At 31.6% G+C, this 27,232-nt stretch overlaps 1 protein-coding gene across 1 annotated transcript; it reads right to left on the reverse strand.

Moving 5' to 3' along the window:
• Positions 1-4,716: 4,716 nt before the first annotated feature.
• LOC143536968 (uncharacterized) lies at positions 4,717-9,448 on the reverse strand. Its single transcript, XM_077030841.1, has 9 exons — positions 9,041-9,448; positions 8,837-8,953; positions 7,927-8,445; positions 7,319-7,683; positions 6,801-6,900; positions 6,661-6,720; positions 6,500-6,583; positions 5,795-5,911; positions 4,717-5,720 (listed from the first exon to the last, which is right to left on the reverse strand). The coding sequence occupies exons 1-9, from the start codon at positions 9,131-9,133 to the stop codon at positions 5,418-5,420; spliced, it is 1,758 nt and encodes a 585-aa protein (XP_076886956.1). The 5' UTR covers positions 9,134-9,448; the 3' UTR covers positions 4,717-5,417.
• Positions 9,449-27,232: the final 17,784 nt, after the last annotated feature.

Here is a 27,232-nt window from a genome sequence, read left to right on the forward strand (position 1 = left end):
TAAACTTTTATTGATCTGAATCAATAATCGAACACCGCAGACAATTACAACCAAAGAAATCTCCACAGATCAACAATATATGATCTGCTACAATAATATCCGAAGTCTAACGAGTAACAGCTCTTTGATACAACCAGAACCAAACCCTAGACCTTACAGCAATTTCTATCTATCGATATATGAGAGAGTATTTGTTTACAGTGATGATGAAATAAGAAAAGTAAGACTCGTTTTATAATCTGAATTTCTGATCAGCTACAACTTGGACTAGCTATAAGCCCATCTGCAATCTGCTACTAGCCCAACTCATCCAAGCCTCCAAGCCCATTTAGTGCCCAGCAAGTTACAAGTCCATTTGATCAAACCTCATTAAAAAAACACATTGAATTGTATTAGATATAAATTAATATAACTTTTAACAAAGTCTTCTAATATCTCGAAGAATATTTAATATAATAATTAGTTTATTATTATAAGATAAGTTAGTCATAATTCAGTTAATTCTATTTGTTTTGGATTCAAATTGTGTATTTGAGTTAGTATAAGATTGGAACCATGGGCTTATATATACCCTAGGTTCAATGTATTAGTTGATTATTAAGTTTTTCACGTTTTTCATTTTCTTAATAAAAGAATCGATCGTGTGTTGATCAAATCTCGTGTTTGTGTTCTTGATTCACCCGCTAAAAGTTTAATAACCTTGCACGCCAAGTAATGGTCATAAACAGAAATTCCCAACATGCGATACATCACAACCTCTGTAGCATATGGTTCATCAACCCATACATAAAACAGCTAAAAAAATTTAAGTTATACAACAAATGGCTCCAAAGAAAATAAATTAATTTTATGCCACCCTCAAAACATACCATCCCAATTTGTGAGAATAAAACTCCCATCTTTCTTTCTGTAGATGTACTTTATACACCACATGCCACTCTACACTCTAAATCAAACCATTTGCCCCAAAAACATTCAACACAATAAAACATCAAATTCCTTGATTTTGCATATACCTTGAAGCTAATCCATGGCTTGAAATCATTCTTTGCAAAATCTTTATCTTTGTATGGGTATCTGAACCTGTAATCACAAGGCATTATCTGAACCTTTTTAGATATTGGCTCTCTTCCTCTTTTCTCAAGACACGCGACCGCATGTTTCCTTAATTCACTAGGTAGTTGAAGGCAAACCCAATCTATTAAAGCTTCTAAATCCTTTCCAAAATCAAGCAGATATCGATCTAACATGTTTGGTATTAATAATTTGTTGGTTTTCGTTATGCCACACGCTGCTTGAAGGTAATCTCTATTTGCTATTGCTAACTCATTTTCCATTTGTGCTGATGCGTACACTCTCAACTATGTATGCAAGACCGGGTTTTGACTTAAGAATAACGCGCTTTTGTTGTCACATAGTATAGTTGGGCGATCCGGTGGTAGAGCATGTAATTCACGTAGGAGATGTGTTAACCAAATAATTTAAGCCGCTGTGTTTGCCTTGGCTCGGTATTCGGATTCACAGCTTGACTGTGACATGGTTGGTTGCTTTTTTGCTCTCCATGAGACCAAATTTCCGCCTAAGTAAAAAGAGTAACCATATGTTGAGCGCCGAGTTTCAATACATTGATCCCCGTATGCATCTGAGTAACCAACTAAGGTTGTTTTTGTGGGTTTATCAAATGTTAATCCAAAGGATAGGGTGCCCTTGACATATCTTAAAATCCTTTTTACAAGATGAAAAAGTGAAGCGGTCGGGTTTTGAAAAAATTGGCTCGCTTGATTTACGGTGTATGAAAGATCGAGACAGGTGATGGTGAGGTATTGAAGAGCGCCAACCAAGGAGTGATATAGTGTAGGGTCATGAAATGGTCTACCGGTAGAAAGGAATGTATCGGTAGTGTTAAGAGGAGTGGTTGTTGGTTTGGAGCCAAGAAGACTCGCTCGAGAAAGAATGTCATATACATATTTTGCTTGACTCAAAAAAAGACCAGATGGAGTGTTGGTTACCTTGAGACCTACAAAGTAACTTAAAGAATCAATATCCTTTATTTTGAACTCATTATGTAGACGATTTGTGAAGTTGATTATAACATTTGTGTCATTACCGGTAATAATGATATCGTCAACATAAACAAGTAAATATAGGAGAACCTTGTTGGTTTTGAAAATGAAAAGTGATGGATTAGATCGACTACATTTGAAACCGAGGGTGAGAAGGAAGGAACTTAGGCGCTAGAACCAAGCATGTGGTGCTAGTTTTAGGCCATATAGCGCTTGTTTAAGCTTGCACACATGAGTCGGAAACTGCGGGTTTACAAAACCGGGTGGTTGTTCCATGGAAATAGTTTCGGTAAGGTGACCGTTTAAGAACGCATTGTTGACGTCAAGTTGACAAAGTTGCCAATTATATATTATAGCAAGATTGAGTACAACACGTATGGTGGAAGCTTTGACCACCGGACTGAATGTATGGGAAAAATCAAGACTGGGAACTTGACTGAACCCTTGAGCGAGTAAACAAGCTTTGTAGCGATCAAGAGTACCATTCGCCTTATATTTAATTCGATATATCCATTTGGAACCTACGACATTTGAATGAGTAGGTCGTTTAACAAGATCCCATGTGTGATTGTTCCGAAGAGCTGTTAATTCATCGTTCATGGCAGCGACCCATTTGGGAATTTGGAAGCGGTTTTAATACCTTTAGGAACATTTGTGACAAAGAGGGAATGATGTAAATGATTTGATGTGAATTCAGTGAGATTTGCAAAATGTTTTGGTTTGAAAATACCAGATTTTGAATGAGGTAGAGTGTTATTTGGAGTTTGGATTAGATGATTGTTTGAACAAAGTATAGATAGGTATAAGGTGTGAGTGGTTGGATGGCTTGAGGTTTGGGACTATAACCAATAAATACGCATGGGGCACTTCATGGTTCTAGTTTATGTTTGGTATAGTCTCTAAGATATGGAAAAACACGACAACTGAACACTTTGAAAGTGGAATAGGATGGCCGGGGGTTGATGAAAAAGTATTTCAAATGGGGATCTGTTATTGAGAAGTGGTGTTGGTAAACGATTTATAATATAGGTGGTGGAGGTGAAGGCATCAAGCCATAAGTGGGCAGGAGCATGTGCATTAAACATCATTGCTAATCCCGTTTCGATTATGTGACGGTGTTTACGTTCGACACGTCCATTTTGTTGAGATGTGTATGGACATGATAACCTTTGGATGTCATATTGTTGAAAAAGATGTTGGACACGATTGTTTGTGAATTCCTTTCCACCGTCACTTTGAACAATTTTTACTTTACAAGAGAATTGATTTTGAACAAATTTTAAGAAGGTGGTGAGCATGTCGAAAAAAATCAGATTTTGCTTTTAATGGATAAAACCAAGAAAAGCGTGAGAAATCGTCCACAAAGATAACATAATATAAATAACAATCGGGCGATAATATAGGTGTGGCTCCCCAAAGATCACAATGAATCAAATCTATTACATGTAGCGATCGTTTAGGATTTTCCAGAAATGGCAAACAATGCGCTTTAGAAAATTAACAAGATGAGCATAATTTGGGCTTCAGGGACGGAACTATGGGAGGGTCAGGGGTCAACTGATTTTCCGCTAAAAAGAATTAAAGTGTAAAGAAAAAAGGTGACGAAAGGTTTCCGGCGGCAGCGAGTGGCGGTTTAGAGTAAACTTCCGGCAAGACATTGAGTTTTTGGAAGTTGCAGTGTAAAGGAAGAAGACGCGTTATGAACGTAATAATTTAACATTTAATTGGTTAAATAATTGAATTTTAACGGTGAGCTTTTAAAAAAGGCTAGCTCGGCCCATCTATCTAAATTAAAAACCTAGGTTGTATGTTATATTTTAAACAAATCTCTTACGTGTGCCACATCCTTTTCAACCTTCAAGAAAAGGCTCAAGCCTCTATCAATCAACTAAAACCTTTTGTAACAATGACGTAAGTTAATTAATTCACTTTTGTCATTTTACTAAGCTAGTAATTTTTCTCTCAAAAACCGGTTCCAACGGCTATATTACCGTTGGAACCGGTTCCAACGGCTAGTTTGACCTGCAGATGACTTTTTTTTTAAAAACCCGGCGGAACCGGTTATTCCGGGTAGGAACCGGAACCGGTTACAAAATGGAACCGGGTACGAACCGATTAGGGATATAATATGTGGAACCGGGTACGGATTTCGGGTATATAAATACCCAAACCAGGTATTAGGTCCACCGGGTACGAACTGGAATCGGTTCCGGGTCAGGTACACCGGTTCGGGTCCGGAACCGGTTTTTTGTGCACGTCTACCATCAGTAGCTAATGGTCATTAGCAGTAAGTTATTGCTAATGTGCAGCAACTTCGAGTAAATCGTCATCTGAAACAACTTGTTAATAAGTGGCAAGTTGGCAATCGATCAATGGTAACCGAGTTACTACTTATGCGGTTATTGCTGCTACTTTATTAATCAACTTGTTATCATCCATACTCAACTATGTGGCCCAAGGTTGGGTAATTAGTCAGCAAATCGTTATACGTATCTTAATCAACTTCTGGTGCTGAAATGGACTGGACTCACATCAAAAGTCATGGGTTTTCACCCCGGCTTCGGCTTTGGGTTATCTATACTTTTTAATAATGGGCCTCCACGAACTTACTCGATCTGTTTCGTAGGTTCTTTTTGAGCCGACATTAGAAATATTAATTAACAAAACATTATCATGATCCATCACTAAATCTTTCACAAAATGATATCAATTCTATACTAGCTACCTTCAACTATTTTGTTAAAATACCTCTAGCTACTAACGTTTTCACTTTAATTTGGAAATGGTTTGTAAGAGACGAACACCAGATTCGGGCATACCGTGTAGAATATTTGTCACAGCATTCAGCCCCTTGTATAATATAATTTTCGGAATCAAAAGTTAAACTTGTTTTAAGTTGGGCTATTTCCTAGCTCGCTTTTAGTGGGTTGTTCGTAATAAGCAAGTCAATTCTGTATCAACTATCAACATCATCTACAACTAACATGATGTTTGGTTAATAAGGATTGGGATACATCACAATTCACAACCTCTATAGCATATGGTTCATCAACCCATAGTCATACATAAACAACTTTAAATATTAAAGTTATATAACAAATGCCTCCAAAGAAAATAAATTAATTTTATACCACCCTCAAAGAAAGCATACCAACTTAAATGATCCCAATTTGTGAGAATAAAACTCCCACCTTTCTTTCTGTATATGTACTCTATACACAACCTGCAGCCACTCTACACTCTAAATCAAACCCTTTGCACCAAAAACATTCAACACAATAAAGCATCAAATTCCTTGATTTTTCATATACCTTGAAGCTAGTCCATGGCTTGAAATCATTCTTTGTAAAATCTTTATCTTTGTATGAGGTATCTGAACCTGTAATCATAAGGCATTATTTGAGCCTTTTTAGATATTGGCTCTCTTCCTCTTTTCTCAAGACACGCAACCGCCTGTTTCCTTAATTCACCGGGTAGCTGAAGGCAAACCCAATCTATTAAAGCTTCTAAATCCCTCCCAAAATCAAGCAGATACCAATCTAACATGTGTGGTATTAACAATTTGTTGGTTTTCGTTATGCCACACGCTGCTTGAAGGTAATCTCTCTTTGCTGTTGCTAACTCATTTTCCACTTGTGCTGATGTGTACACTCTCACCTATATATGGGAAGTTTATAAAAATGGCCAAAAGGATTTATAAAAACCGTCAAAAAGGTTTATAAATATTATACCGCAGGTGAAGACCAGCTGCCACTGCATATAGCAAATGTGACCAACGGTTCAGACCATTCCAAGCTAAATTTGCTACGCATTTCAATTTCATTATGTTCGGTAGATTGTTGGCATGACTGAAAAGAATGAGGATAAATTATATGGGCACACGGCAGAAAAATAAATTTTGATTACTTATTTATAGGTCAAACTTAGTTGTGCAAACACCGAACGTTTATGTTCGCTTATTTAATAAACGATCGAACATGAACTGAAAACTTTGTTCATTTGGTTACACGAACGAACAAGCATAACATGTCCCATTCGTTCATTTTATGTGAACATTATTTTAAGTTCGTTCATTCAAATTAGTTTATGTTCGTTTTTACATTAATTTAAATTTCTTTCATTTACATTTGTTAGTATATTCATTTACACTTTTTAGGTTCATTACAATTTAGTCTAGTTGTCCAAGTTTATTTCCTTTAGCTAAGTTATGTTCATTCGCTCACTTCCAAGAACCGTTCATTTATATTGTTAATGAACGAATCTAAATGATCACGAACACATTTACTTTCTTAACAAACGAATACGAACAAGAAAAGCATGTTCGCTAAATTCTTTTTGTTCGGTCATTTGTTTATTTGAAGTTAAATAAACGAACACAAATGGGATAGTTTGTGTTCGTTTGGTTCGTTTACACCCCTAGACGGATCACAACTTACAAGTTTTAAGCGATTAGGTAGCCTCAAGATAAAATGCTCAATCGTGAACGCGCTCAGCAAATACCCGCCGGCCTTTATTGTTGCCTGATGGAAGTCCAATAATCTTAGTTAAATTACCATAATAAGCCTAGTGAAAGTATAAATGAGTTTGAATTGGTCACCTTTTGCATTAATGTTGGCATCATTTCATGGCTATCAGGTATTCCATGCTCCAAATATGCCTGTCATATTATTTAAACCCTTGTAACACCAACCATGTATATGCACATACAAAGAGAAATAGAGAGAAAAATATACTTACATTCATCATACAGATATTGTAAGTGTTTATCCAAAACGCGAGCTTTTGCTGATGCGTCAAACCGTCTATGTTGACAGAGGCCAGCTTCTCAAGTAGGAGCCTAAACATTCAAGTAGCACATAATTCATAAAATAGTTTGATATAATAGCAAGTTACAATTTTTTTTATGTATTACCCAATTTACGAAACGTGCCATTTAAGATGGAAAATTACATTGAGTATCATTTGTTTGAAAAGGTATCACACTTCATGTCATTTCCACTAACTGAAGTTAACTTTTGAGGTTGATATAAGAAAATAAAATATTAGTGAGAAATACACATTTCCTCCTTTAAGGGGTAAGGGCAAAATGGTCATTTTCATAAAAGTAACCTTAAAGGTTAACTACAGTTAGTGGAAATGACATAAAGCGTGATTACTTTCAAAACAAAGGTTAAAGGACACGTTTCGTAATTTGAGTAATAGTAAACGACAAAACTTGTAATTTATTCTAGATATAATTATATGACCAAACTTACTTGAGTCTACGGATCAAAAGGGATGCATTTGCTTTCTTCTTAAAATCAATTGAACCGGTTTCAATTGCAAAAAGATCCTTATAAGGGCCAATATCTCTCCTCTTTGATTTCAAACAAACACCATACGGATCCCTAAAAGCAGGACCTCGATCACCACCGGTTAAATCCAACGACATTAAATTGGAGAACGCCTCTGCATCCATGGTTTTTGCTTTCAGTTTGCTTAATCTTAAAAATATTCCAATCAAGCATTTTAATACATTTTCAGAAACTTTGTTGCATTCACTTTCAGTTTCCAAATTTCTATCTCCTGAAGATGAACTTGAACAGCTTTCTTGAGCCTTTTCTTGATCCACCAACTTACTCTGTATTACGCAGTTTCAATTTAGCAGTTGACTTTGAGGTCAAACAGAACCATGATTTAGATTGCATAACTTTGACCACTTTAAATAAAGATTATATATAGATCCCACCGCATTAAGCATAGGGATTATATAGAAAAACTTGTAATCCATCAAGAAAAATGTGCTTTTGATTGACTCAAACAAAACCATAATTTAAATTGCACAACTTTGACCTTATAAAGTCAAAGGGATACCAGACAGTACCTGTGGTTTCGGAGGACTGTGTTTTCCAGCAGTTTCAAATTTGATTTGAGGCCTTTTAACTAAACTTTGCACTTCATCAGCTACCCTTTCAGGTGAACACTTAATTTTGCTATTGGAATTAACAGCCGACCGGTTTTCTTTACCTAAAACACCATCATCAGTATTAACTAAATCCGGTTTCTTCAAATCTGCAGGCTTCTTGTCAACAAGGCTATTCAAAAGATCAGGCCCGATTCGATTAGAGTGCGATAATCTAGTAGAACCACTTCTGGTAAGTGAATTCAAAGGCTTCTGTTGAGACAACTTTGATGGTTCTGAACGGACTTCAAGTTCAAGTTGGGACACTGACGATGACTGATCTGAGTTATTATTATTGTTATTATCTGAGTTATTAATATTAATTTTGGATGAAAGATACACCGCTTCTTGATACAACCCCTGCCTAAAGCTAACAACTTCTTCCTCTAATCTTACAACTTCTTCTTCAAGAACAGCTACTTCAGCTAGCAGCTCCAAAGTCTGTAAATTTAACAAAAAAAAAAAATTTAAAACTATGACATCTGATCATGGTTGTAAAAATCGAGCATAGGCGCACCTTAATCCCTATTTGGTCAAAAATGAAAATTTTATATAGAAAATTTGATATGTATACTTATACTTGAAAAAATAAATATAAATTCCGCTAGGGATTAATCGCTGGTCGGTACCGAGTCACCGATTTATCCTATTTGGTCAAAATTGAAAACTTTATATGTATAAAAGAAAAACGTACTACATATAAATTTAAATCCAATTAATCCCGATTAATCGCTAGTCCTAGTCCCACCACCGGACAAACGAGTTGTACAACAGTGCATGTGATAAATGATGAATTGAGTCCAGATTCGAATAAAGCGGTAGGAAACCTAACCTGTGGAGGAAGATAAGGAGGAAGATGAGGTAAAGTTCCTAAGCGTCTACTGAAAGCTCTTTCAAGTGCCCTGTGTACATTTTCTTCTTGTCTCAGCTTCTTCTTCAACTTATCAACCTGTTAATTATCAATAAGATTCAAATCAGTGTCTGTGTGTGTATATGTAGAGAGAGAAAGAGGGTTGTAAAAACAAACATAACATACATCTTGAAGCAAGGCAAGTTTTCTTTCTTTTCTGGAAAGTCTTGTTGTTGTATTGAGAATTGGTTTTCCTGATTTGAATGGTTGTGTTTGCATCTTAATTAATTGTTGGTCAGATCAAATTTGATCTGTCAGTAACATATATAACATAGAAGAATGATATTCAAGTAAGTAGTTTGTTGTAACTCAAAAGAAATTATTTATATAAATATAATAAAAATATATAAATTAAAGAGAGAGACCACCCATGTGAGATTGATTTGATTAGTCTGAAATTAGACTATCATCATCTATCCCACATCGGCATCTTCAAAAACACTTACATTAGTAGTAGGAAACAAGATGCTGAAACAAATGAACTGGATCAGGAGTCATATGTAGTTTAGTTAGTTATGTATCAACAACAACACAATAATAATAATAATAATAATAATAATAATAATAATAAAAAAGGAAGATGAAAGTTTTTTCAAGGTGATAGTGAGCGGGAAAAGGAGGAGGAGGTAGTGAAGAAACATATAATAATATCCATGGGGTGTATATATGTAAAGAGAGAGAGATAGAATAATAGATAGATATATGGTGTGGGTGTTGGAGTAAAAAAGCAGGAATTGAGTCAGAGAGAGAAAGAAAAGGACGAGAGAGTTGGGGTGAGGTTCGATGCGAGTGTGAGTGTGTTGGTAGGCCACCGCAATAGACAGACAGAAGCTCTCTCTCTGTAACGTAACAACTACAACATCGCCTCACTTATAAATTATTTATTATTATTATTCTCTCTCTCAAAGTATATGAAACTTTTATGCATTTACTTTATAACTAGTACTGGTTTGAGGCCCGTGTAATACACGTGTAATTGTTGAAAATTTTAAACTCTTGATATAGCCATATATAGTTGTCCGTGTGATAAAAAAGGTTCTCCAAGTACATACCAACTCTAGATAAATGTTAATATATATCTATAATACTGATAAAAAAATATTCATACACATAAAATATCATGTCATTTGAGAATATATGCTCATGTTTATAAAAAAAAAACATGATTATCACAAAAACCATATACCAGAACTTTGATGATATAATCAACCTTAGAATCTTTACGATTTGAAATTGATTGATCATGATAAATTTGTTGTTATTAATATTCTGTGTATGACAAATGTTTTAATTAACTTTATATTTTACAATTAATAATTGTGTAATCAAGCAAAATAAAAACCCAAAATTTAAATATAACAAAATGATTTGTTTGTTTCATATGAATATAATTGCCAGGAAAATGAAAAATACATACTAACATTAAAACCATGTTCAAATAATAGTGATTGTTCTGAGTTAAAAGAATATTATAAGATATAAAGTTGCATAAAGTGAATATAGTGATTCTTATATATAATCGTTGAAAGTAAGGCTGTCACTTTTACCCGTAACATGAAACCCAACCCAAGAAAACCCGTACCTGAACCCAAACTAACCTGACCCGAGAAACTCGAACCCAAGAAAATACTAACCAGAACCTGAACCGAAGTAATTCCGGTTGGTTCTTGGGTCTGAGTTATAGGTTTCGGGTCAACCTGAAAACTTTTAGTTTTAAAGTCATATGTATTTTTAGGTATTAAAGGCTAAGCCTTAGCCGCTGACGTTATCAGGATTTAGTCCAAGTTGATTGTTCTCATTCCACATATTATGAATCGAATTTTTATTGTTTATTATTTTGAATATAAACCATAATAAACACTAATGACTAATCGTCTATTGTGAATCCATATGGAGAATACTTATTATATGTAGTAACGAATTTAGTTGGAATAAACCTATAATTTTAATGTTATATATTGAAATAACTTAAAAGATAAGGACCATATATAAAAATTGGTAAAAAAAAGGTGAGAAGGGCTATGGTATTGACAAGTGGCAAAAGTGGTAGGCTTTTATTAGAATAAATAGATTTCTCTTGCGCCGGGCAGGTCTATAAAACTCGGGCAATGGTAAAACCCAAGCGTTGATACAGTAATTCGTCGTGAATTCGGTCGGTTTCGGTTACGTGCGTTATAGTATCGAAACTAAGACAAAAATATTATAAAAATTGGGGTGAACCAATGGCGTGACGTCTGTCGGCAAAACTCGATCGTTAGTAAACCCGACCGTTATCGATCCCGGGAGTTGAGGCGGTTGAGTCTACGCGAATTCAGTAGGTTTTCATCATGTTCGTCACGATAACTGAACTAAAAAACAAAAATAACATTCGGTCAGTTTTCATTACGTATTGGAACTAAAACAAAACTCAATGAGTATACTTGAATTCGGTCGGCTTTCGTTACGTTTTCATTGCGGGAGAAACTAAAAGAACAAAATCGGTTACGTGCGTTATAGTATCGAAACTAAGACAAAAATATTATAAAAATTGCGGTGAACCAATGGTGTCGTGTCGATCGGCAAAACTCGATCGTTGATAAATTCCGACCGTTATCGATCCCGGACGTTGAGGCAGTTGTGTCACACCCCGATCAAAGGCGGTGGAACATGCCGAGGTGTAACGATTGCCCATAAGCGCATGACACTATTTAAAGCGACAATATTTAACAAACTCATTTCATTTCACAACATCGAAAATGTCACATAACCAAATATTCATAAGTCAAATACAACAAAATATAGCAAAATATAACAAATCAAATATTGTTCATTTTTGCTAATATCCTAACGGTATTTGTGTCATTTTGTTCACCGAACTCCATAATCAACCTAGATGCAAACCTGTAACATTTCATAAAATAAAGTTGTCAACACAAAGGTTGGTGAGCAATTCATAAGTTTGAACAATAGATATATAGTATGAAAAGCCACAAAACTAGTATACAAAACCATAAATAATAGCTATAAACTTGGATAAATTGACATAATAGAATTACGTTAGCGCCACCTAGCTACAAGGGATTGCCAAGTAGTCTAGGATTTAATAGAATATCGTTAATTGCATTATGTTAACGACACCTTGCTACAAGGGGATGCCAAGTAGTCTAGGATTTATAGATTCCACCAACCGAAAGCGATAAACACATAGGCATATAAGCATAGAACACCAAATCGAGCAATTATTCAAGTAAAGTATACAACAACGTTTGTGGTTTAAGACTCAAGTATAAAGCATTTGATTTGAATAAGTATGAAATGTCACCCCAAAACAAAAGATAGAAAACGGGGTATGAAGTTACTCAGGTTCAAGTATAAAACTTGATCGGTAAAAGATGAATAACCGGATGGATGAAGTTTAACGAGCAAGGCCTAAATGACAATAAAATCTTGGATTTAGAATGGTTGTCTTGAAGATCTTTAAATAAAATAATTGTTGCAAAAAGTAAACAATTAAAGTTCAATGTTTAAAATGTAACTATTTAAGAATTTATAATAACAATCCTTTAAAAATGTAAGTTTGCTCGAAACCGGGTTAAAGTATCTAACCTTAATATTTACTTAACCAATGTTAAGTAATAAGGTGGGAAAAATGCTAAAATGCAAGTTCCTTTGGGACAAAGATACTAAAACGGGTTTTTAACGAGTGTTCGGGTTGTCGATTCGGGTCTTGACAAATGGTCAAACCCAAAGTCAACTTTCCAACATATTAATTGTTATGAGATAACTCATTAAAATATACTAACACTTAACCAAGTATGTAGATCTATTGTTTAGAACTAACAATGCACGTTAAGCGAGTGTTCGGTTTTATCGGTCCAAACTATGTGATGAGATCAAGTTGGATCCAACAATTCCAAGTACTTAAGAAAATAATTAAAATCAGTTTGTAAACTATTTTTAAAGAAATATACAAGTCTTGATAGCTAAAAACACACTTGTGTGTCTTAAGCGAGTAAAAGTCGGTATAGTTTGGTTTGGTTCGGTCTCCATCTCACAAATAATTCATAGATGGTTTCTACATGCCCAAATATCATAGAACTTGTATATTGGTTTATAAATGAAGAAAACTTAAATTTTACAACTAAAAAGTTAACTACAAGTCTTTTAAGCAAAAGTTTCGGTTTAGTTCGGTTTCCATCTCCCAACGAGTTCATAGATGGATTCCATATGCTTAATATCAAAGAACTTGTAAAAATGATTTTTGAAACTCAAATCTAGCAATAAACATGTTTAAACAACTATTTTAACAAAACTAGTAAATAAAAGTTCGGTTTCCGGTTTGGACTAGTTTCGGTTAAACCGAGGTTAGTCTTATACAAACCCACACCATGGAACTTGTAAATAAGATGAACAAACTAAAAGGGTTAGAAGTTAGTCATAAGTGATATGTATAATAAGTTATGTGTGTGTATATATATATCAAGAACACGAAGTCCTCCATGAAGCCTTGCCTTATGACATTCGAAACTTAACTAACCGGAGTCGGTGAAGTAACAAATAAAGGAAACAAGGGGTGTGTATTATATATATGTTGTACCACCATATTCAAGTGTTAGTAATATTAGATGAACAAGTTAAAATGAAAGACTATAGTTAGTTGACCTTAAGAAATCAAAATAACAAAATGTTGAAGATGAATACTTGGATTTGAGAGAGATTTGGAGAAGATGAACAACCAAAATGGTGTATGGAGCCTTGCTTTTATAATGGTAAGAGTATGGTTCATACAAATAGGGTAAAGATACATGTGATGGTTGAAATGGTCAAACAAGTTTTTGGTAAATGGCAATAATAGTCCCCAAAGTTTGGTTTAAGTCATTTTAATGAGTTTTAAGGACCAAAAAGAATGTTTTCAAGACCCAACAAGTGTAAAACAATATTGTAACATAAAATCCATCATTTTGATTTTATCATAAGCTTTGGTTTACAAAATGGGTCGGTTTACATGATAAGCGAATACAAAAACGAATACAAACGAGACCCGAAATTGTCGAATGTCACAAGTTGAGTCTACGCGAATTCAGTCGATTTTCATCATGTTCGTTACGGTAATGGAACTAAAAAAACAAACATAAACATTCAGTTGGTTTTCATTACGTACTGGAACTAAACAAAACTCAGTGAGTCTACTTAAATTCGGTGGTTAACGTCGCGTTTGACACGATACCGTAACTAAAACAAAGTAATAAAAAAAAGAGCAAAAACAAAATTCACATTCGGTAGGTATTCGTTAAGTTTTCATTGCAGGCCGAAACTAAAAGAACAAAAAACAATCCAACCAATAGGATGTTTGTTACGGTAACGGAACTAAAAAAACAAAAATAACATTCGGTCGGTTTTCATTACGTACTGGAACTAAACAAAACTCAGTGAGTCTATTTAATTAGGTCGGTTAACGTCGCGTTTGACACGATACCGTAACTAAAACAAAGTAATGAAAAAAAAAGAAAAATAACAAAATTCACATTCGGTAGGTATTCGTTGCGTTTTCGTTGCGGGCCGAAACTAAAAGAACAAAAAAAATCCAACCAATAGGGTGCCGCAAATTGGCCCAATCACGGGCTTGCGACACCAAAGTTGACATTTACTATATACGAGTCTATATAATATTAGTCTTTTTCGTTATATTCGTTACGGTACCAAAACTAAAACATAAAAAAACATAAAAATTATTATATATAATTAATAAAACCCAAGCGTTGTCGGTCCTTGCGCTAAGGAAGGGAGTCGAATCGAATTCGATTGATTTCGGTTACGTTCATTACGATACAGAGACTAAAAAATCAAAAAAAAAATCGAGGTGAATAGGTGAGTTGGCATCGGGCGGTGAAACTCGGACATTGGTAAAACCCAATTTTTGTCACTCCCAACGTTGAGGCAGTGGGTCTGCATAATATTAGTCTTTTTCGTTATGGTACCAGAACAAAAAAAAAGAAGCAAATTGCATGGACCAGTGGCAGACCGCCACTTGGTCCAATTAGATGCTAGCGGCACCAAAATTGTGTTTTACTATATATATAGATAATAGTTTAAGATATCTATAATATATATAAACGAAGATATAAAAATCCAACGTGTCGCGATGTGGTCGCTCCCTTTTTTTTTTGGAGTCACCAGATTTGCTAGATTTTTAAATGGAGGCTTCTCATGCATTTGACCCGAATTCATGGGTATGGGTCTTACCAAACCCAGATATTCCTTAAACGGGTTATAACATCTCACTAAATTAAAAATTTTTCTCACCAAATTATTGATGTAAAAATCCTATAAAATAGGATATAATAAAAATTAATATCTTATATATTTTAAAAAAGATTTATATTATTTAAATTAAAAAACCAATTTGATAGTAAAAAAAATAAATGGGTCTTGAGTCTCATTAAATCATAAGTTTATTATTAACTTTCATAAATATTATTTATAATTAAAAAAACCAATTTTATAGTAAAGAAAATAAACGGGTCTTGGGTTTCATCAAAACCATATAGCTTTTAAACCGGATTATAATATCTCATATATTTATGAAACAATTTATCATCAAACCATAAGTATATTATTAACTTTCATACAATAAAAAATATAAATTCAATAAATAAATAAATATTAGAACAAGCAATATAAAACAACCCCCGTAATACGGGGGATAAAAACTAGTATATAATATATAACTAATCTAGAATGATATAATATGGTGTGATATAATAGAATATAAAATATAATTTGATCACATATATAATATGATATGATATACTATATAATTTAATTTATGGATAATGTAATGTAATATGATAAGTATCTATACTATATATAATATACCATTGATGGGCAAATTAAGACGCACTTTTTAAGTAATTTACAACATGTAATGCATGAGGTACAACATGAACTAGGGGCAAAAATGTCATTATAACCTTAAATCTCACGTGCATTTGCAATTTTTCAAAATATTTACAAGTTTCATCCCCTAAAATTACAACATTGGTCCTTAGTATTTTACTTATATATTTTTTTATTTTCACTTTTAACCCAACTACCCCCATGATTTTTAAACGGTCATAACTTTTTCGTGCGTTAATATTTTTTAAAATAAATGACATCATAAAAACAAGCATTTTATTATCTTTAATTTGAGTATAATATTGCTAAAGTTTTCGAAGTAAAAAAAGTTATGCAAAAGTGTTTGCGGTTTGCTTTTGATGATTTTTTAAATTAAACCATGAGCCAACTTTACACAGTTTTTTTTGTCGTCGAAAACCGAAACTAAACTGTTTCTAATTAAAGCCCAACTAAACCGAACCATTACCAACGATTAGGTTTCGATATAGTTTGTACTTTGATAAAAAAATTTGAGTTTAAAATTTAAAATAAGAATTATTAATCTACATATACATTCACTTCAAACTAAACGTCAACTAATATGTTAGTAAGAGAATCATACTATGAACAAAGATAACTTTGGTCACAAAAATAATAAACCTTATTAGAATAAATAGAATGCGAAATCATAACAAGAACAAAGATTATAAAACCATACTGGAAATTTGGTTAAATTAAAGTTGTAATAGACGAGTTTGCTCGTATTAAATCAAACTTTGGTTAACTATATTTTTACTATGTCTAATATATATTATATCTCATACTAAATAAGTAAATAATTAGCATTTCAACATGTACGGCCAGCTTCGTTTTCAACCGTGAAACCGAACTGGTGAACGGTCTCACAATTTCAAACAAAATAATAAGCACCCAAAAATTTGTTACATGATTATTAAAGTATGTGTTTCTAGTTTTCCGCTGCATCGCGCGGACACTCTTCTAGTTTAATGTAATACAAATCATGTGCAAAACTTTGTTAACATGAGAATATAGGAAAATATCTCAACCATTAATTTAGGATGATCAACGGTTTATATAAACTCAGTGGCATATATGTAAATAGAAGCCTAATTTCAAGTGACTAAAGGGTATTTTGGAGATGTTTTAAATCAAATCTTCCACTTTATTCTCATCCTAGCGAATTTTGGGGAAATCAAAATAAAAAACATATAGTAATGTTGTAATATATATATATATATATATTCGGATTTTAGAAAAAAATGGAAATTTCCGTAAACACGAATATGTCTAGCAAATCAAATTTGTTATTGACCATATCAACCCAAAGTTAACAGCAAAAACTTAAAACAACAAATTAGAAAAACAATATAGTATATTAACACATAAATAAAATTAAAACAAAACATATTAATATTAAATTTATATCAACATAATAATAATAATAATAATAATAACACAATGTTGTCAACAAAATAAATTAATATTATATTTGTATCAGCATATAACAATAATAAGTAATAACAACATGATGTCAACAAAAATAAATTAATATTAACTTATATCAGCATAACAATATAACAACAAAGAAAAATAGTTTACGGATAATAAAAACAACAATTATTCATGAATGATTGTTTGTAATATCTTCATAAATTGAAAACTAAATCAACAATATATTATTCATATCTTCATCAGTTTCTTCCATTAAAAACATTAGTATAAGAATTATTGATTATGAACGATAATAAAATTTTAAACATTAAACTAAATATCTCCATAATAAAGCAAATATACCCACGTCCATATATAACTTCCATATAACTATCGATATTTAAGGGATTGTTAAGTGACCATTATGCCCTTTGTAATTAATTTATTTCCTATTTTATGATTGGTTCCTTCATTTCTCTTGTTAAAAAAGTTTTGTATTTGATCCTACATCTATATATCGTGATATATTTAACGAATTTTAATTGGCAGTGTTATTTTTCAATTATTTATAAAGAATTTTAATTAAGTTTTTCTTTTTTGGTAATTAAACACCGACAAATATTTCATAGAAAGTGAGTGGAGACGGGGTGATTATTTCCTTATATTTAGAAGAATGTGTATGTATGTCTTAGTTTCTCACTATTTAATTTTGTGCATTGTAATCGATGGATTAAATTTGTATGCCAATGAGTGGATATGTCATGTGATGTCTATTAAAAAAAATTATATATAAAAGGTACAATCTTACTAATCTATTAAATTAACACAATGCTTTCACATGTTCTTCTACCAGGGTGTCCACCTAGGCCTTCATGTCATCTTATTTTCATTATAAGACTCTCTAATATTGTGTCATGTGTCATCTCACATACTATTTAAACTTTATAATTTTCCACCATCATTTTAATCATTTTAATTTCTCTCTCTCTCTCTCTCTCTCAGCTTAATTACTAACTCCACCATCTTCTATATTCCGGTAACGTATATCAATATTAATCGTTTTCCGGTAAGGTTATATATTATACTTTAATGGCCAACAATGTTATATGATTTTCCGGCAAGGTTATATCTTTTCCGGCAACATCATATTTTCTTCTGGTTATTGTAGATCTAACCCTTTTATCTTTATTTTCATTGTTAAGGTTCTAAATCAAAAACGGCGATGAAGCTAATATTTGTACGTATTTACGTTATTCTGGTAAGTTTTCCGTTTGTGTGTTATATCTATAACAATGGGTGTTTTATATTTATTTGAAGTTTAATATTTTTCCTGTTTTTTTTGTTATACATGTTTTTCTTCTAGGTTCTATATAAATCAGCTTCATCCATATTCAGTATCATTATTTCGTTTTTCCGTTAAGACATTTAAATTATCCGGTTATAAATTATAATTCTAGTATTTCATAATATCAATGTTATAACAAAACTTTATTATTTCAGGTAATTTACTCGATTGATTAACGGAAAATTTGATTATAGTTTCTTAATAAAAAACGGAGATACCATGGTTATTATCATTATTTGTTATTTTCCGGTAAGACATTTAATTTTTTCGGTTATAAATTAAATATCAAATGTTCCATAACATAAACATTAATATTCTACTTTATAATTTCAGGTAAATGTCACGAGTCATACAACCTAATTTCAATTTAAATTCTACGAAAAAATCCGAGATACCATAGTCATTCTCACAATTTCGTTTTTCCGGTAACACCTTTAAAATTTTCCGGTTATTAATTATAATTAAAATACTCCATAATATAAATATTAATATTTGATTTTATTATTTCAGGTTATTAATACAATTGATTTAGTTTGACTTTCCTTATTTGTCTAAATAACCGAATTAACATGAATATGGTAATTTGAATAATTTAATTATCTCAATCACACTTTAATTAGCATCAATATTGAATATTGACTTTCCTTATAAATAGTTGTCTATAATAATAAATATTTGACTACAATATATTATTTTATATATATTTAAATTTTGACTAAAATTTAAAACATAACTTATATTACCATATTTTTATAATTTACAAAACTATTTGATTTCTATTTATACTCTAATTTAAAAAATTTATTATCGTTATAAATTTGATTACCATATAGTATATATAACGGATATACGGTTATGCTCTAATAAACATTAATATTCTTCTTTATAATTTCAGGTAAATGTCATGAGTAATACAACCTAATTTCAATTTAAATTATACGAAAAAATCCGAGATACCATAGTCATTCTCACAATTTCGTTTTTCCGGCAACACCTTTAAAATTTTCCGATTATTAATTATAATTAAAATACTCCATAATATCAATATTAATATTTGATTTTATTATTTTAGGTTTTTAATACAATTGATTTAGTTTGACTTTCCTTATTTGTCTAAATAACCGAATTAAAATAAATATGGTAATTTAAATATTTTAATTGTCTCAATCACACTTTAATTAACATCAATATTGAATATTGACTTTCCTTATAAATAATGGTCCATAATAATAATGATTTGACTACAATATATTATTTTATATAGATTTAAATTTTTGACTAAAGTTTAAAACATAACTTATATTACCGTATTTTTATAATTTACAAAAGTATTTGATTTCTATTTTATTCTAATTTAAAAAATTTATTATCGTTATAAATTTGATCACCATATATAAGTATATATAATGGATAGTCATAAAATTTATCACGCACTCAAATTTGACCTTACATATTTAAAGTCATTGTCGGTCAATGCTTTGAATATGGTAATTCTAAACAATTTTGGTATATGATTAACCATTAATTTATAATTAATGGTCCATAATAATAATAATGATTTGACTAAAATATTTTTTTATATACATTAAAATTTTGACTATATTGTTACATTTAAATAACTTAATTTTAGAATTAATGATCAATAATTTAAATAATAAGTTGACTAAAATTTTCAAAGATAAGTTATATTACCTTATTTTGATAATATTTTGATAATTTATAAACTATTTGATTACTATTTATATTCTAATTTCAAAATTTTATTATCGTTTCTATTTATATTATATCTTACATAATATAAGATATGCAAAACTCGGCATATCGTTTCAAAATTTTATTATCGTTTTTATTATTGTTTCTAATTTCAAAATTTTATTATCGTTTCTATTTATATTGTATTTATATTATATCGTCAATCAAATTTCCATTTGTTTATATTTGATCATTTTTAATTAAGCATAAATGTTATAATTAATGTCTAAAAATAAACCTCCAAATTAATAATTTCAATATTCTATTCGAAATTCAAATTAGAATCATCATTATAAGTTACTTTTAAGTTACTAAAAATATAATAAGTTGTTGCTTAAATACGAAATTTAAATAAATCATTTCGAATTTATATTTAAATTTCAAATTTTAAATAGTCACTATAATTACTTAATTTATGGTTAATAGTCATAACATAATTAAACCTGATTAATACGTAATTTTACAAATTAAACACACACTTTTAAAGCTTTCCATAATTTTCAAAAATCTCAACAAACTTTCCATTTTTTTATATTTGACCATTATTATTGTGTCTAAATGTCAAAATTAAATTCTAAAATAAACCTCCCGATATCGATGTTTCAAAAATAAAAAACATTTCCATAATTTTTTGAAGTTGACTAATTAATCATTTTTTTGTAATCATTTCGAAACGTGTTGTGTTAATTTTAAAAGAGTATCAAATTTGTTCGGTATGAATTCGTGTCGTCACAAGTTATTTTTAAGTTATACTATTTTTATAACTAAAAAGGCATATTCATTTTTCATCTATAAATCATTTCGTAACCAAATTTAACAAAATATCAAATTTGTTCGGTATGAATTCGTGTCGTCACATGTTTCATCTACATAATACGTTTAACAAAATTAATATTATCTAATCCTATTATGTTTTAATTTGTTGTCAAAATTTTGAATTTCAAATAAGAACACATTAAATTCTTGATTGTTTTTACAAACTATTTTTGTTAAGCAGTCAATAAATTAGTTTAAAACGGATTTGACATTTCCATAATAAAAAATTATATTTTAAAAATTTTTAGAGTTAAATACATATTTTTTAATGGGTCAGCTCGGGTTTGATTTTCCTTTTAACACACACACACTTATTTAGTAACCGATTTTATGATAAAGTTAATTTTTCCAAACTTATTTGAAAATTCATTTATTGTAAAACGTTTTCAAGTTTTGAAAGTTTAACAATATATTAATGTTAATGATTTAAAAGTTTGTTGCAAGATTGGTCAAAAATGAAAAATAAGTGTTCAAGATGAGTTTCTTTTGGTAGAATGTTTAAAGAACTTTACAATTTATTCTAATAATAGTATTATTTATTATAATATATTTAATTTGGATGCTATTATTTTATTAAATTTTCAGGTGGTGAAGCAAAATGAGTTTCTTTTGGTAGAATGTTTGAAGAAGTTGACGGTTGTTTAATATGAAAGAACATGTTTATGTCTTTTGTTGATGTTTTTTATTTGTTCAATGTACATATTGTAACTTTTAACTTTTAATATCTAGACAAAGTAAATGGTTAACGTTTTGGTCTGAAAGTTTGAAGAAGTTTTGTGTTGCTTGAATTTGTTATTTAAATTTATTATGTTTGTTGACATGTTTTTCCACCCGCGTGTTACGCGGGTATATACCCTAGTTAATAACTAAATCAATTTAATGGTTAAGATGGACGTGTTCTTAATTTTGTTATTAACTAAACTAGGAGTTAAGTATAACTCAAGGAGGTATATGAGGAAACCTGTTGTTATGGTTAATTTTTATTTTATATGTTTTTAAAGTTATATGATAAAATCAAGAATTTTATGTTCTTTAGATTCAGTGTATTATTATTCTTATATTACTTTTTTTTAAATACGTTTCTTTACATTTGTTACACAATATATTACAATGGTATGTTTAAAACATGTTGCATCGGTGCATTACCTAGGTTGAATAATCTTTACAATGAGTTTCGACTATAGTGTGTTAACTTAATATAATCGTGTGTCCAATTTACATATAGCATTGCGTGAAACATGCATACAAAAATGGAGGTGATACTAACTATATACGCCCTCTCATTCTTAACACTCACACATGCATGTGTGCAAACACACTTATAAACAACAAAAAAAATAATTAAATTTGATAATATACATAATAACATACTTTATATATTCATAAGATATGAATAATGATAAATTAAATTTTATAATTCATAAATTTCTAAAAACCTCATTTAATACAACGTATAAAATTATATTTGTAACTTTGTTAGTAATTTTATAATGATAATAGTATTAATTGGCATCATAATCGTCTACTCTAGTTGAATGACATGTAGAATAATTGTTTTGCTTTAATAGTATAGGTAGATCATTCTATAAGTGTACAAAATACCTTTTTTTTTCTCACTTAACCCCTAAGGCCTAAACTGTGGTTTTTTTGTTTGTTTTTTTTTCAAGTACAATTTGTTAGATAGAACTTGACCTAAACTTTGAGCATTTATACTTTATAAACTCTAATAAAACTTTTATTTAATTAGTTTTTTTCAAATACTGTAATAGAACTATGACAATTTAAGTTTTCTCGTTTTAGATCGACTTAGCCCGTTTGAGTTTCTTATGGGAGAATGGGTACTAGCCATGCATCGGTCAATCTTGCACTGTCGTCTCATTTCTATTCTTAAGTACCCACAAACTACAAAATCATTGGCAACACCTACACATGTGTAATAAATTAATTACTAATTCATTATAATTTTCCAACCTTTTGCCATGGAATCAATTTTGTGGCAAACAGTTGCCATGAAAGGAAATCATACACTCTACACACATGGGGTGACGGTGGTATGTGGTATGAAAGCCATGCAACGCTACCCCATATGGGTGCCCCGTCCTCTTTTACAATCCTTATAAATATTGGAGACTTTTGTTTGTATCTATCGAATTTAATTTATATACTTAATAATAACATGCAATGCATTTAAGGGGCTGTTTGGTTCATTCAGATCTGAATGAGCCTCTGTCCCATTCAGTAACAACAACAAGTCTAAATGATTCAGACATAATTTTAACCATTCAGATGTTTTTCTGTTTGGAACCAAACAGTCTGAAGTCTGAATGAATCAGATGTTTACATCTGAATGGTTTCATTCAGATGTAAACAAACAGCCCCTAAGTCAATTATAAATATGGTAACTAGTTAGTGTGCATTAATATAAAGTAATTGAAAACAAAGTTAGACACACTACGTTAGTATAATCGGGCGGCACATAGTTGATGATAGATAATAAATTGTGGTAATAACGTGATAGTAACATGATATGTTACTACTCAATGTTTGAGTAATGAGTAATAACATTCAGAATGATCAAATTGTTTTATAAAGGAACCAACCGTTTCATTTGTGCCCAATTTGATTGTATGGTCTATTTTAATTTTAATAGTAATAATTATGCATTTAATGAACTTTTAACTAAAGACGCTGATAAAAAAAGTTTTAATACACATCATTTATAAATATTAGTTGATGTAAATAAAAATAACAATTTTAAAAAGATAAGAGTTAGATCGACACACAAAATTAAATTATGAAATCACTTATATGAAGTAACTGAAATTTTGTAGCCTCTTTGACAAATTCCATAGAAAGAACTAAAACAAATATATTATGTTTTCAATCCATATTATCCTAAGAGCATTTACAATAATAAGTCTTAAACAAGTGGTCACATAAGCATATGCTCAAGTTGTCTCTTACACGGCCATCAAAACCAATTAAAAACACACAATCTCTTTCCTTACTCTCCTTTTTTCACAAAATTTGTTCGACTTATCCTTGTACATGGATAAGACACCCAAAATCTTCGTAAAAACACACATCCTCAAAGCTAGCTCTTACAAATGCTCTATGCTATAAACTTAAATAAAACTAAAATCCCTTATATGATAACTATAATTGGTGAATATAACTTGTAATTAAAAAAAGATATAATTGAATAATTGATTGCGGGAAACGTACATTTATTAACATATAAAAACCAGTAATAGCCTTTTTGGGGTGAATGTACAAAGGAGGACACATGAGTGTGGCAGAAGGACTTCGGAGGCTCAAATCATGAACATCCAACGTGCATCTCTTTATTATAGCTTCTGAAATTTACAATAAAATATTACAAAAATAGACTTGCAATATGTGTCGAGTAGAACATCTTTATTTTATAAGCACCTAACGCAAATCTTTATATTTACTTTCTTTACTGTTAAGATTTATATTATTCTTAGTAACTATCTATTTTATTTATATGACAATATTACCTTACTAGTTTTAGAGCCCGTATAATATACGGATTATCCAAATTATAATTACATAACGTATATGAAAAAAATTATTACATCTATACTCGTGTCTATACCATGTGTATATAAATTGATTTTACATATATCACAAAATAATTTTTTTAAATGAACTTAATAAAAAAATCGCGTGCAAAAATGTACCCGAGAACGCTCATTTTATTAAAACTTTCATTATCAGTATCATATGTGTATAATGGAAAGAATTCAGGAAGAAAACTTCTCATACAATAGTCATACAATAGTAGTTTCTGACCACTAAGCCTAAATACTGAAGGAGTGTAACATCCTACTTTCGGTTATATTAATAAAATAAAGTTCGTTTTATTTTAAAGCGGGTCGTTATCGGTTTAGTTGAATAGAATACGAGATGGACTTGTGTTGGGTAAATGGATATGGGTTATGGACTTGGGTTATGGAGGAATGAAGGAAAGACCATGGGCTTAAGCCCATGATCAAAAATATATATACCCTTAATCCTCCATTTAATTCATTTACACATATCCCTTACACCATCCAAAACACACACTTAAGATTCTCTCTCTAGTTCTCTCTCTCTCTAAACCGATATCAAGAAGGAAACCGAGAACCCACCCGAGGTAATGATAGTATTTTATTGTTTGAGCTTAAATCCGTTAGATATAATCATGAAACGACGAGCCGACACCGTTAAACCGTTTAAGTCACGAGATCCGAGTGGATTCGGGTATAAACCGAACCTATGATGAGCTTAGGAGTCACCCTAGCTCAGATCTGGATTGAACGGGACGAAAAACGAGCTAAAACCCGTTTTTCCGGCGAAATCGCGTTTTTCGGGCGGCTTTCCGGCAATGACGACGCCGGAAAGTGGTACGAGGTTAAGGGGGAATGTCAAGGAATGTTCTGACATTCCTGACCTAACCTTAGTTCGTTACAGGAATATAGCGAATTAAAGGTGATTCGCTAGCTAGTTCGTCCATGGGAACATAGCGAACTGATTACAGTTCGTATTCAATTCGATAAGGGAAAGGGGTGACGAATCACCCTTGATTCGTTATGACCAGTTCGTTAAAGTAGATAACGAATTAGAAGGTCCAATTCGCTACTTGGACTGGTTCGCTACATGGACTGATTCGTTAAGAGTCCAGTTCGTTAAAGGTTCCAATTCGTTACAAGAACCAGTTCGTCATGGTAAGTCAGTTCGTTAAGGATAAGTAACGAATTAGAAGTTTAACAGAATGACAGAATGGTCCCTGGACTTAGAAAAGAATGATTTAATTACAAATAAACCCTTGAACTTTTAAGTAGCATATTATTCAATGATTCAAAATGCTAATGGAAAATGTGATAAGACAGTTAATGAAAATAAAATTTTTCCAAGCTGACCTGGCAGCTTAACCCCAGCCAGGGGCTCTGGCCCTTGGACCCCGCTAGGGGCTGCCGCCCCTAGAACCCCGCTGCCAGGGGCGCTGCCCCCGGACCCCCGTTCGTTGAGGGTAATGATTAAACTAGAAAGGCGATATGTGTAGTGATAGTTTACTGAAACGTATAATTATTATACAGTTAGTCGTGCACAGCTCAAGAAGGGAATAACCGTAAACGGTGAACACAACCGCATTGAGGTGAGTTTCTAGCCCCACTTCCTTGTTATGTTTTCGGGGCTGTGTGCATACTCGATGTGATAGTTAATACACTTATCTTAAGTGGTAAGTGTATGCCTTGTATGATTTATGTATGATGATTGTTTGACGGTGCGTGAACGATCTTCGGATATTGCATGTACCGTCAGGTGGTAGTTAAGATATGATTGATAAGTATGATGAAAGATAGGATGTATGTATGAATATATGATGTATGCATAATGTATGTATGTTATGATGATGGTACGTGAACGCTCTTCGGAGATTGCACGTATTGTCAAGGAAAGTATGTATGAACATGTACGGTACAGTTACACGAAACAAAGGGATCAGACCCTAATAATATCTGTGATGTTAGGGACCAGACCCTAATAATATATGTGATGTTAGGGACCAGACCCTAATAATATCTGTGATGTTAGGGACCAGACCCTTATAATATCTGTGATGTTAGGGACCAGACCCTTATAATATCTGTGAGGTTATAGGGCGAAAGGCTCTTTAAAACGTATGATTATGTATGTAAAGGAAGTATGAAGGTAAGAATGAAAGTATATGCACTTACGTGTGTATGTAAGAAAGTTAAGAGGTTAAGTATGAAATGTAAGAAGGTATTATATGATTATGTGATTAACTAGAACTCACTCAGCGTAGCTGACTTTTAGTATGCACGCAGGTGAGTAGGATGAGGCAGCTCGCTTGAGGAGACACGTGGCACTGAATAAGGGGCTGACATCGGAAGACTCAAGACGTTTAAGTTTAATGTTTTGTTTATTTTGAAAGACAAGATGTTGTTTTAAGACAAGAGGTGTTTTGTTATGAAATGTTTTATGAAAGCTTTTATATTCCGCGAATGTTTTAATTAACTCTGATATTTAGAACTGCGTTTATGAGTAAATCCAACACGAAAGTAGGGCTA

Source organism: Bidens hawaiensis, unplaced genomic scaffold (genome assembly GCF_021521415.1).
Source record: "Bidens hawaiensis isolate Kalapana, Puna unplaced genomic scaffold, B.hawaiensis_p1.1 tig00011073_1, whole genome shotgun sequence".
NCBI lineage: Eukaryota > Viridiplantae > Streptophyta > Magnoliopsida > Asterales > Asteraceae > Bidens > Bidens hawaiensis.

Excerpts from the sequence above, each read along its gene's own strand:
- LOC143536968 (XM_077030841.1), bottom strand. The coding sequence starts at position 9,133 with ATGCAAACACAACCATTCAAATCAGGAAAACCAATTCTCAATACAACA. Across the intron at positions 8,954-9,040 it reads AACTTGCCTTGCTTCAAGAT|GTTGATAAGTTGAAGAAGAA; the intron begins GTATGTTATGTT and ends GATAATTAACAG. Across the intron at positions 6,901-7,318 it reads CTTTTGATCCGTAGACTCAA|GCTCCTACTTGAGAAGCTGG; the intron begins GTAAGTTTGGTC and ends TTGAATGTTTAG.